At 35.5% G+C, this 14,158-nt stretch overlaps 1 protein-coding gene across 1 annotated transcript; it reads right to left on the bottom strand.

Annotated features, from left to right (window-relative positions):
- Positions 1-1,096: 1,096 nt before the first annotated feature.
- Positions 1,097-1,567, bottom strand: LOC129289952 (uncharacterized). Its single transcript, XM_054926691.1, has one exon. It carries the CDS (start codon positions 1,565-1,567, stop codon positions 1,097-1,099), a length of 471 nt encoding a protein of 156 aa, XP_054782666.1.
- Between the last annotated feature and the right edge of the window lie 12,591 nt (positions 1,568-14,158).

Genomic DNA, 14,158 nt, shown 5'->3' with positions numbered 1-14,158 from the left:
ATCTCTTTTTCTCAAATATATTTTCTTTTTCTACAATCTTTTTTTTCTTCTTTCTTTGTTTTGTTTTTCTCTTTCTGTTTCTTCTTAGTTTCATTTTTTTTTCAAGCATAGCTTCTAACATTTGGGTACAACTCAAGAAATGTTCCTAATCATAAAAATAAAATAAAATGGCATGGCCAATGTGAATGAATGAAACAGATCCCAATAGATGTTATCTACTAGTTAAATTAAAAATAGTCAATGTACATTGAAACATACCAAATGAAAATGCATGCAATCTATCCAAAATAGGTTCAATTTGGCTAAACAAGGGATAATTAAGTAATCAAGGGTTAGCTAAAAGGCCTTGGGCACTTTAATGATGGCCATAATCACTTTCCCTACAACCAATGCACAAGTGTAGCCTCAAGTAAGAGAGAAAACAAGTTCTAGAGAATTAACAAAACCAAGGAACATAGAACTCTCAATGGTTGAAGGTCCCTTCCATATGGTTTATTCTTGCCTCTCTTAATCAATTACACTCAACCAAATGGTTTCTTGCTTCAAAACAGATTTAAGCTAAAGAAAGCAACATCTCAAAAGTTCAAACTTTAAATGCAAAAACTAAGATCATCTTCAACACTTAAGATTGCTCATAAAACAAAAGTTTTTTTTTTTCAAAAACACACTTTCCCCCACAGTTAACCAATGCATTATCCCTAATGCATGCAAAACACATAATGGGAAGAATTAAATCAAATCTGTATAGCATGTACAAGTGTGGAAAAAGGTCAATTTTTTTTTCAAAAACCCTAAATTAAACAGCAAAGGGAAATAAAGGAAAACAAAGAAACAACAAAAACTAACATAACAATGGAAAAGGAATTTCGTTTTTTTTTGTTTTTGTTTTTCTAAACCTAATGAATCAGGTTGCATCTCCCCCCACACTTGAACTCAAAATGATATTCACAAACACAAACACAAGCAAAGAATGGTGTACCACATGTGTGCATATGTGACAGCAAGCATATCCCAATTAGTGCTCCACTTGTGTGCTTTGTGAATCAATCAAATCAATCAAAAAGAAATAAGAAGGAGAGATACAACCTTTGAAGACTCATGGAGGATCTTTGAATCTCATTTCAGTAAGCAATGTGGAAGATTCACCCTCATGAAATTTCTTGCACAAGTGGCCATTTGCCTTGAATGTTAAGCCACTTTGAGGATCTTTGAGGGTGAGAGTGCCATAGTTAAAAATTTCCTCCACAATGTAAGGGCCCTCCCATTTGGATTGAAGTTTGCCACCAATGAGCTTGAGCCTTGTCTTGAACTTAAGCACTTTATCTCCCACTTGAAAATGCTTCCTCAAAATACATTTATCATGAATGAATTTTGCTCTTTCCTTATACAATTTAGAGCTCTCATATGCTCCCAATCTCAACTCCTCCAATTCTTGAAGTTGGAGCTTCCTAGAGATAGCTACACCCTCCTCACCAAATACACAAGCCTTCATAGCCCAATAGGCTTTGTGCTCAATCTCTACCGGGAGGTGACATTGCTTACTATAGACCAACCTAAATGGAGACATCCCAATGGGTGTCTTAAAGGCAGTCCGGTATGTCCAAAAAGCCTCCTCAAGTCTTGAGCTCTAATCCTTCCTATTCGGTCTCACAATCTTTTGAAGGATAGACTTGATCTCCTTGTTCGAACACTCAGCCAACCCATTTGTTTGAGGATGATATGGGGTTGCCACCTTGTGTAGAACACTATATTTCTGAAGCAAAGAGGAGATAGTCTTGTTGCAAAAGTGTGTCCCTTGGTTTGTGATGATTGCTCTTGGGATGCCAAACCTGTAAAACACATAAGACAAAAGAAACTTTGCCACAACTTTGGCATCATTAATTCTAGTGGGGATAGCCTTAACCCACCTAGAAACAAAATCAACACAGAGCAATATATATTCACAACCATTGGAAGAGGGAAAAGGACCTATGAAATCCATACCCCAAACATCAAAGATCTCACAAAATATAATGGGCACTTGTGGCATTTCGTCTCTTTCCCAAACTCCCAAAATGTTGACATGCATGACATGCTTTGCAAAATTGATGTGCATCTTCAAAAAGAGATGGCCAATATAAACCACAATCTAAAACCTTTTGCCCGGTCCTCCTAACCCCAAAATGACCACCACATGCATAAGTATGACACATCCTCAACACATCATCAATCTCAACATCAGGAACACATCTCCTAATGACACCATCACTACACAATCTCTAAAGAGTAGGTGAATCCCAAACATAGTATCTACTTTCCCTAGCAAGCTTCTCCCTAGCATGTCTAGTAATCCCATTTGGAAACACATTATGCACCAACAAATTGACCAAATCAGAATACCAAACAACATCATGGGAAGAAATAGCACATCATGACTCGTCCCTAAACTCATCACAAGGGAAATCAAAAGAGGAATTCACCATAATGGAGTCATAATCCAATCAACTCAAGTGATCCGCCACATGATTTGTTGCTCCACTTCTATCAATGATCTCCAAATTGAACTCTTAAAGTTGAAGTATCCATCTAAGCAAACGTGGCTTGGTGTCCTTCTTCTTTAAAAGGTACTTCAAGGCCGCATGATCTGTAAAACAAACAACCTTAGAATGCAACAAGTAAGATCTAAACTTGTCAAGAGCAAACACTAATGCATACAATTCTTTTTCAGTTGTGGTGTAATTGCATTGTGCTTTGTCTAAAGTCCTAGATGCATATGCAATGACATAAGGTAGTTTGTTTTCCCTTTGTCCCAACATAGCCCCAACAGCAAAATTAGAGGCATCACATGAAATCTCAAATAGGTTCAACCAATTAGGACTCCTCAAAATAGGAGGGGAAACAAGCTTAGCCTTCAAAGCATCAAATGCATCTCTACAACTTGGAGAGAACTCAAAGTTGACATCTTTTTGAAGTAATTGAGACAAGGGATGTGCAATCTTTGAAAAATCTTTAATAAATCTTCTATAAAAACCCACATAAGAAAGATCTCAAGTCCTTGAGATTAGTTGGATAGGGCAGAGATGAAATCACTTCAATTTTGGCCCTATCCACCTCAATGCCACGGCTTAAAACCAAGTGGCCCAAGACAATCCCTTGCTCAAGCATAAAATGGCACTTCTCAAAATTCAAAACCAAGTGGCCCAAGACAATCCCTTGCTCAAGCATAAAATGGCACTTCTCAAAATTCAAAACCAAGTTCTTCTCCACACATCTAGCAAGGACTTTATCAAGATTTCTCAAGCAAGAAGAATAAGAATCCCCATGAATTGTGAAATCATCCATGAACACTTCCATGCAATTTTCAATAAAATCACTAAAAATACCAAACATGCATCTTTGGAAGGTCCCTGGAGTATTACCCAATCCAAAAGGCATTCTTCTATATATGCAAAGGTACCAAATGGGCAAGTGAAAGTGGTTTTATGTTGATCAACCGGATCAATGCAAATCTGAAAATAATCACTATTTTGTACCCTAGTAGGAATCAATTCATCATGTTCATTCTTTACCACAGTAATTCCACTCTTCTTGGGCACAACTTGGGCTGGAGACACCCATTCATTTTCACTAATAGGATAGATTATACCTACACTCAAGAGTTTGGTGACCTCCTTCTTTACCACATCAAGTATGAGAGGATTCAACCTCCTTTGTGGCTGCCTTATTGCCTTGGCATTTTCCTCTAACATGATCCTATGTGTGCAAGTTTGAGGGCTAATTCCAGGAATGTCTCCAAGTGTCCACCCAATAGCCTCAATGTTCTTCCTCACTACATCACACAACAAAGACTCTTCTATAGGGGTTAGTGAAGAAGAAACAATAATAGGAAGTTGATTACCATTTCTTAAGTAAGAATACTTAAGATGTGAAGGAAGTGGCTTCAACTCCAGATTGGGTGGCTCAATGATAATTGGAGGGATCTTTTGCACTTGAATTTGCCTTGCTAGATCCATGTCTTCCTCTTTAAGTGGCATGTCTAAGCTTCTCACAGCTGCTGTGCGAAAAATTTCGTCCAAATTGACTTGCTTGGTTCCAACCTTGTGCCTCACATCCAGATCTGATTGGCTTGCTCCAGAATTAATTTCAGGTTTGGCTAGATCTGATTCTGGACTTTCAGCACCAATTTGCACGCCCCTTGGATCATTAACAGCCCCAAAATTACTTTGTTCATGCCTTTCAAGTGTCCCTAAACCTGAAACATCACAAGTAGAACACTCCTCCAACCTTGGAGAATGATTAGGCACAAAAGGATCAAAGCCGTCAAAAATTCCAGAATTAAATTCACTAGAAGAAATCAAATGATGTGATACAATATGACATGTGGAAGATGAACTAGGGCCATCATTAGATGCAATTTAACTCTCATCACTTGATTCAATCACTAAATCAACAGAATTTTCAAAATTGATACTCAAATCATCAAACTCATCTAATGCAAGCAAATCACTTAAAGAAGCATATGTTTGGTCATGTGAGGAACTAGACAACACAAGTGCTTTAAATGGAGTGCAAGTAGATGAGTGATGCATGTCAAGTATGCTGCCATTCAAATGCTCATGTTCAAGTCAATGCAATTCATCTTGAGATTTCAAATTAGACAAAATTAATACTATGTTATTGCAATTCACACAAATAGAGTCATGAGTGCATGAACAAGTTAGGCTAGGTAAAGATGCAACATCATCCAAGCTAGGATGCATAGAAATCTCATCAATGATTCCATCAAGTGTATCATCAATGCAATCCATAAAATGAAGGCTATAATCAACATAAGAGTTTTTCAAGCTATCAAATATGTTAAATTCAATCATGCTGTCCAAAAACTCCATGGTAAGTTTACCTTCCTTCATGTTCAATATAGTACTTGATGTCATCATAAAAGGTCTCCCAAGGATGAGTGTGCCTTGGCCTCCTTCTTGCATATCCAACACATAAAAATCTGCTGTAAAAACCAAGTCCTTGACCTTCACTAAGATGTCTTCCAAGAATCCCTTAGGCTTCCTAGTGCTCCGGTCGGCTAGTTGCAAGATGACACTACAATCTTGAAGACCACCAAGATTAAGGGAAGAATAAATGTGAGTGGGCATCACATTGATGACTGCCCCTAGGTTAATCAAGGCTTCTTGAACAAACACATTCCCTATTTGACAAGGAATGATACATGCCCCTGGATCTCTACACTTTAGAGGGAGCTGTGGCTTGAAGACAGCACTAATGTTAGGACTCATTTGAATTGTAGCTAATGGTTTGAATCCCCTTTTATTAGTGCACAACTCCTTCAAAAACTTTGCACACTTAGGCATGCTTTTTATCATCTCAAGAAGTGGTATGTTCACTTCCACCTTCTTCAACATATCAAACACATCATGCCTATCTTCTTCTTGCCCTTTCTTAGGAAATCTAGTTAAGGCCTTAGGGAATGGCATATCCCTTGGAATAGGGTCCCCAATTTGATATTCTTTTGGAGGCTCTCTTCTTCCCAACACCTCTTTCCCCTTAGGCTTGCTTGAATCATTTTCATTTGCCTTAGAAGATGGATGAACTGTGGCTCACAAAACTAAGATCGTCTTCAAAACTCAAGATTGCTCACAAAACAAAAGTTTTTTTTCTTTCAAAAACGCACTTTTCAATTGACGAAACCCTAAGTTGCTTTAGGCCATCAATGAAAACTAGAATGTAGGCGGGAGCATTCTAGGTCATCTCTCAAGAGAGCAATGCACACAAATTATGGTTCAATTGTCGACAAATTAAGGGAGTGAAGATATGTTTCAGCTATGTCTAGAATACGAGAACTAAATGTTTGTAATTTTCTGATTTAAATGTGTTGATGTGAATGAATGAGATGATGAGCTCAAGTTAGAATCCCTTGTGATAATTCTTGAATTCCAGAATTGCAACCACACATGTAATGACAATTAGCTTAATGAAAAACACTCTAAAACCTTTAAAGTGTTGTGAAACATTGCATCCAATGATCATTATGAATTTAAGCCAAGCGGAGTGAAATTGATAATGTAAATCAGCCTTGTTCATAACCATTGAATTCAGACCAAATTAAATGGCAGAAAAACTTCTCAAACCAAATTCATATAAACACATATGGATCTAGCTTGAAATATGGAGAAATCTGAGCAAGAACATCAAGAACATATGAACACATTCAAGAACACTCAATTGAATCCATACATTCCAGAACTGAAATACAAAATCAAATATCAATCCAACATCCACAACTTCAATCTAATGTGTAATTGGAATCAAAATCACAATCCAACCTGAACAATAATTTTGAATCCTTGAAAGAAAATAGAAGAAATTACAGAATTGAAATTACAAATGAGGAAGGCAATTCTGAAATACTCAAATTACAAGTTCATCTTCCTTGAAGCTCAATGGAAAATCAGCCTCTCATGTTCTTCATCTTCAAACCAATCAGACTTTGAACTTGAGAAGACATCTTGAAGCTGGAAAATATGTGACTGAATATGGACGAAATTAATGTTGGAATTGGAAAGATGAGGAACGACATTGATGAAGAATGGGGAAGAGAATGACACAAGGTGGAAGAATCAAAGAGGACAGATAAGAAATAAGTCTGGACAGAGGAAGAACATGAACGAAAATTGAAGGAAAAAAAATGCTGAATGAAATGAAGGAACAAATCTGGAATGATGGAATTGATAATGAACACTTGATGAACAATCTGGATTAAGGATGGAAGAAAAATGAAACTGGATGACGAATTGATGCTGGAAAAACGAACTTGGAGCTGGAAATGGAGGAGAACCAGATCTAGAACTCCCAATACTTGAGGAATGGCGTGAATTGTGGAGGCTGGAAATGAGAGAAATCAGACCTAGAGAGAGAGGATGAATGTGTAGAATGACGTCTCCATCTGAAAATTTTGCTTAAGTATGAGTAACTAATTCTGGTCCAATGGTGATGATTCCAAGGCCAAAAACTGAATCAGTTATTCCAGCTGGAAATAATGAATTAAAATTGAAAATGAATTCTGGAAATTAGAGGAAATGAGGCGCCAAAATGAGCTGGAGATGAGAGCATGAACAATGTGACTAAGCATGGACCATGTGACTTCATGCATGGGCAAAAACGTGACTCTCTCAGCTGGCTCATTTCCATGTGAATTTTCATGCATTTCAGAAATGATTAACACCTAAATTGCTTCTCCCTTGCATCATGATGATGTCAGCTATTGCTTCTCAAGTGATCAGCTTCAATTCACGCCATTATGCACTTCTTTGTTTCTCTTGATGATGTCATCCCATGAACTCCTTAGATCAGATTATACATGTGCTCTTGACTTCTCCAAATTTGTTGACCAAGTCTTTGCTCCTTGATTCTAAAATTGCCCTCACACAAATCTGAAAATAAAGACACAAAATTAAATAAATTCTAAAAAGATAATTGATCTACTTCATATTTTACATGTTACACACTTGGTTTTTGGCACCAAGTAGTGCATATTAGGGTTTGTTTCTCGGTTTTTAGCTATGTTTCACACATTGACTACTTAGACCCTAATAATGCTATTTGGTGGATGGTTTGAGACTTTAAGATGCTTGATTGGACTTTTGGGCTTAAATTCTCATTTTCTTCCTTGTTAATTGTCTTTTTAGAATTTATTTAGTTTTGTGTCTTTATTTTCAGATTTGTGTGAGGGCAATTTTGGAATCAAGGAGCAAAGACTTGGTCAACAAATTTGGAGAAGTCAAGAGCACATGTATAATCTGATCTAAGGAATTCATGGGATGACATCATCAAGGGAAACAAAGAAGTGCATAATGGCGTGAATTGAAGCAATAGCATGGGAAGCAATAGCTGACATCATCATGATGCAAAGGCGAAGCAATTTAGGCGTGAATTATTTCTGAAATGCATGGAAATTCACATGGAAATGAGCCAGCTGAGAGAGTCACGTTTTTCGCCCATGCATGAAGTCACATGGTCCATGCTTAGTCACATTGTTCATGCTCTCATCTCCAGCTCATTTTGGCGCCTCATTTCCTCTAATTTCCAGAATTAATTTTTAATTTTAATTCATTATTTCCAGCTGGAATAACTGATTCAGTTTTTGGCCTTGGAATCATCACCATTGGATCAGAATTAGTTACTCATACTTAAGCAGAATTTTCAGATTGGAGCCTCAGAATTCAGATCCCACTCTCTCACTTCAGCCATATTCTCTCTCAATTTTCGTTCATTTTCACTCTCCAATTTCCCAGATTCAGTTCTCTCATCTTCTTGTCCAGATCACACCATCTTCTCATCTTCTCACTATCCTGATCATTTCTTCTCCTTTCTCCTTCATTCAGGTTGAATTCTGCCTTCATTCTCCTCCAAATTTTCGTCCATTTTCTTCTTCTCCTCCAGATTTCATCCAGCACACATTGATCTCCAGATTTCATCTTCATCTTCATACATTCATGGAGGCTTCTCAAGGTCTGATTCAAGTGAAGAGGAAGAGCATGAGAGGCTGATCATTTAGAGCTCCAAGAAAGATGACTTGACATTATGAGATTTCCAGATTTGTAATTGTTGTTCATTTTCTTGATTTCATGTTCTTGTCTTGATTAATTGAGAATTTCAAATTTTGAACCTGTTTTGGTTGAAGACTTTGTGATTCTAATCCCAATTTGATGAGAATATGAATGTTGAATTTAGATTTTCATGCTATTTTCAATTCTGAAATTTATGATTTATCTTAATGTTCTAGGGTTATTTCATAAGTTCTTGCTAATTCTTATTCAAGTTCTTATGTAGACTTGAGTTATATCCATATTAGTTATATGAATTTGACTTAAGGTGTTTTTCTTCCACTAGTTTTGGTCTGAAACTTGTGTAGAATAAGGCTGAATATAGTGTTAATTTCTAAATTCACTTGACCTAGATTCATTAGTGTCCATTGAGTCTAATGGTGCACCACACTTAGAGGTTTATAAGTATCTCATTTTAGGTTAATCAAGAAGGTTTATGATGTTATTAATTCTGGAAATCAATGATTAATGTTAGGAAATCTGACTTGGGCTCACCATAATTATCATTCATTTCATTCCAACTAAAACAGAATTTTACAAACATTTATTGTTGCATTATAGAGTTAGTTTAGTCACTTGAAAATTTAGATTAATTTGTAAACATTTGAACAATGATTTGTATGCTTTGCTCTCTAGAGAAATGACCTAGAATACTCACTTCTACATTCTAGTAAAATTTGATAACCCAAGGCAACTAAAGGGTTCATCAACAATTAAAAAGGAAGAAAATGAGAATTTAAGCCCAAAAGTCCAATCAAGCATCTTAAAGTCTCAAACCATCCACCAAATAGCATTATTAGGGTCTAAGTAGTCAATGTGTGAAACATAGCTAAAAACCAGGAAACAAACCCTAATATGTACTATTTAGTGGGAAAAACCAAGTGTATAACATGTAAAATATGAAGTAGATCAAAGAGGCCATGGACTTGAGTCAAAATTCTGCATGTATCCCTCTTGAAACCGTGCCAATTGTGGAAGAAGAGCATGAGAAATCTAAGGCCAATTATGAGGTAGAAGAGGCTAATTTTCAAGGCTTACATAAAATTGAGGACAAGTCATAAGAAGAGGAGAATTTAGAGAACTTAAAACATAAGGAAATTGAAGTTCAAGGAAATGACTTTGCAAAGCCTAAAGGTAAATCGAGTGATGATGATCTCATGATTGAAGAATTTTGTGATGATCTTGCCTTGTTGTCTAGTATTAACTCATACTCTTATACGTCCATATCTCCTTGTTGTTTTAATGATTTTATATGCCAAAATTGTTTGGAAATTGATGAGTACTTGAATGGTGATGATACATCTTCTCATGAATTACTTGATAATAATAAAATGTCTATGATACTTAGGCTTCATAGGCATGAAAAGGGTATTTTATCTTGTGATATAGGTACAAACACCAAAGAAGCAAAATTTAAAGAATTTTCTCCACTCAAGCTTGATGTCCATAAAGTTCCCAAGTTATTGGAGGAAAATTCGACACTTATAGTACCTTTGACCATTGAGCTAATGGAAGAGATCGAGAGCTTACATGATGAGAAAGAACAATCCACACCATACATCTTGGAGCTATTACAAATTGATCCTGAGCCTCCACCCAAGGTGCTTGGAATGAAGATGACAATGAGTAGTTTCATGCTACTCCTCAAAGACAAAAATTTTAACTTCAAGAGCTTATGGAGATTTAAACTAGGTTGTATCTTCTTCACCCTTGCTTTATGCTTTGATTTATTGATTGAGTAAATTACAAGTGTGGGGGAGATGAATCTAGTAGGAAAAGGTAGAATTTCATTCTTCTCTATTTGTTTGTATGCTGAAAAAAAAATATACGCCACACTTTTGTTATGCATTCATTATTGATCTCACCATATTTTATCACTTGTCTGTATATACATTGAGGATAATGCATGATTCAAGTATGGGGGAGAGAAATAAATATTTTGTTTTGTTTGTTTGGTTTTGTAAAAATTTTAAAAAATAAAAAAAATTACTTTGTTTTGTTTTGTTTGAGGTTATTAATTACCTAGCTCTTGAATGGATATTTTTTATGCTTGATATGTGGTAATTTTTATGATTGAATAGGTGTGAAGTGAACATTCTTTTACCTGAAATTAATGAATTAGAGTGGCACATTACCCTTTCATAGAAGAGGCTAAACACTCATGTCTGATTAATTCCTTAGTGATGTTACTCTCTAAAATTTGTTTTAATTCTTAATTAAAACCACATGTCTTGCACTTGTTTGATAGGAGATGAAAGATGGCATTCATAAAAAATAGCCAAGAGCCAAATAGCGAACCTATCATTATTGATTATCCTTTGTTAGCCACTTTGAGCTTTTGGTTTGATTCTTAAAAATAAATATTCACCCTATTTTCTCCAAGGAATGCATGTTATACTTTTAATATTTATTGCATGTCCTAGATCAAGTGAGTGGGTGCCTATTATTATATTTCTATCCATTACTCTATATCCTTTATTGTTACATCATTATATTCATTTTTTTTATTACTTTCAAAGAGTTAAGGGCAACCAAAAGAAAAAGAAAAAAACAAAGAAAGATTTGAAAAAGAAAATAAAGTCAACAAGAAAAGAAATAAAGTTGCTAGAAAAAGAAACAAATAGAAGAAGAAAAGAAGGAGAAAAGGAACAAAAAGAAAAGAATAAAAAGTTGTCTAACTCATTCATTCCATTTATTTTATTAATTCTTATCATTGCTTTCTATTCTCATTATATTAAGGTGGCCACTCAATTGAGTTAGGTTATGCTTTACATATTAAGGGGATATATCTTGACTTTAGCATTATTTTGATGCTAACTCTATTTTTTTTTTTCATACATACACTTTTTAGACATCCTTTCATTACCCATATTACAACCTAATAAAATCCATTTGATTATTGATTGCAAGTCTCACTTAGTGATGGAGATGTAGAAGGGTTAAAAATTTATGGTAGGGTTTATCCTCAGGAATTTTGAGTGAAATTTAATACCTTATAAACTTTGAGTAATGAGAGCAAACACTTAACCTAGAGAGGCTTACTCTTTGACATTGATTCTTGGTAAGGGTTTGTTTGTGATGTGCATAATTCTTTCCTAATTATTGCCACATTGATTGATAATTTATAGAAGTTTACAAGCTAGTATTTTAGTGACTTTGAAAATTATTTTTCTCTTGTTTCTTTGTCTTATAGTTTTTTTAGGACCTTTTTCACTTGATTTTGCCCAAGTGCAAAAGCTAAGTATGGGGGAATTGAAAGAATACATTATGTGGATGACACATGAGAAATTACACGCATTGGAATCATCTACAAATTAATAGGAGAGATTGTCACCTTGCAAGTGTGACAAGCTCCCATTTCTATTTTAATTTCTTTTCTTATTTTTTATTTAAGCCTTCAGCTAATGAGAAACAAGGGGAAGCACACCATTTACCCCTCAAATGAGATCAAACACTCATTTCATTCATCTTCCACATTTTCTCTCTCAAGTTCATATTGTTCTTCATTTTCTCCACCTTTTCTCTACTTTCTTCATTTTTCCAGCACCCATAACTCCACATTTAGCCATCAAACCTCCACAAAACTACCACCATTTCATTCCTCTTCCTTGGATGAACCTATCCCTACCACTTGCAAGGAGATTTAAAGCTTGATTCCACCATTTCCATGGTGCTCTACTTGGCTATGTCTACTTCTTGGAGGGGTGGTTTTAATGTTTTCTAGCTAAAGTCTCCATGGAATCTTAGGGAGGACTTGATGGAAGAGGAGTTTTGAAGTCTTCATTTGGCTAAGCTCAATTATTTCTTCATCTTGTTTCAATTTCACTAGAATACTATGACTATAGTTAATTGTAGTTTAATTTAACTTTAGTTTCATAGTTGGTTGTAATTTTTAGTATTGAAACAAGATTGTTGACTTGAATTTCACTTCCTTTTGTTGCTGAAAATTTCTGCCACTTAGTGATTTTGCATTGTAATATGTGATTTCATTTGGTGAATGTTTTGTATTAGCCTAGCATGTAATTGTGTGGTGAATTCTTGATGAGTTGCTTGAGTTTTCATAGTTTTGAACTTAGGTACAGCTTTGGCCAATGGCAATTGGGAATGAATTTTAACTAAACACTTAGTTAATTCTTGAGCTAAGCTAGTGAGCTTACCTAAGGGGCTTGTAATAGCACTTAGGGAATTGAATTAGTGTGTCTAGGTTGTTTGAGATAGTTTCTGAAGTAAATGTATTTTTTAACTAAGGAATAGAAGTTGAGTGAGCTGCCATAATTAATTAAAAGCTAGGATTCTTCCATTAACAGCAGCATCTAAGGGTTCCTATATTAAAAAGGAAGTCCATTCCATTCATAATTAGGTTTAGTACTAGTTTAATTCACTAGATAATTAGTTAGGTAACTAAACTCCTTTCAAATTTGGGTTGGCCCTTTGATGCTTTAATATAGACTAAGACCATTCTTAGGAATGACCTAGGGTTGGCCCTATATTACATTAGGGTTAGCTTTAATTTAATTTTGAAGGCAAACAACAATCCCTATCAATAAAAAGTACACTGACTTCATCAATCAATCCACAATAACTCATAAAGAGTCATAACTAGATTGAGTCTTTGGTAAACCAAACATGAAGTCCATTGAGATGCTCTCCTATTTCTATTGGGGAATCTCTAAGGGTTGAAGCATCCCAATCGGTCTTTAATCCTCAATCTTTACTTTTTGACACGTAAGACACTGGCTCTCAAACTCAATAACATCCCTCTTCAAACTTTGCCACCACTAATACTTCTTCATGTCGTGGCATCTTGGTCACACCAGGATGCATCTCATATTTACTCCAGTGAGCTTCTTCCAACAATCTCTTTCTAATTCCCTTATTCACGGGTGTACATACTCAATCTTTGTACAGGATAAACCCATCATCACTGAACTAAAACAAGGTAGTGTGAGCTTCTTCAATATCCTCTCGAATGCTTGACAAGAATTTGTCTTTCAACTGAGCTTCCTATATTTCTTTCCAAAACTCATTGGAAATCACTGTGGAGTGAACTATGTTCAAAGTGTAATCTAACCACATGAACCATCAACTGATGTTCTTGAACATCAACAACCTAACCACATGTAATGAATTTTTTTTCTTAAAGCATCTACTACTACATTAGCTTTCCTTGGATGGTACTTAAACTCAAAGTTGTAATCTTTCAGAATTCCATCCATCGCCTCTGTCTTATATTGAGCTCTTTTTGATCCACAAGATACTTCATAACTCTTGTGACCATAGCACACATTAAACTCTACTCCATAGAGATAATGTTGCCAAATTTTGAGAGCAAATACCACTGATGCTAACTCTGGTCATGTATCGAATAGCTCTTCTTATGAGGTTGCAACTACTTAGAGGCATATGCTACTACTCAGTCCTCTTGCATTAACACATATCCTAAACCTTTCTTAGATGCATTTGTATAAACCTCATAAGGCAATCGTGGATCAGGAATAATCAATATCAATGTTGAGGTTAACTTTTCTTTAAACTTACAAAAGCGGCGTCACACCTTTCATCCC

Source organism: Prosopis cineraria, unplaced genomic scaffold, assembly GCF_029017545.1.
Source record: "Prosopis cineraria cultivar Desert tree isolate PC_DT_omini unplaced genomic scaffold, ASM2901754v1 PC13, whole genome shotgun sequence".
Lineage (NCBI taxonomy): Eukaryota > Viridiplantae > Streptophyta > Magnoliopsida > Fabales > Fabaceae > Prosopis > Prosopis cineraria.
The sequence above is the reverse complement of the archived record's forward strand: the minus strand, read 5'-3'. Positions and strand labels throughout refer to the sequence as shown.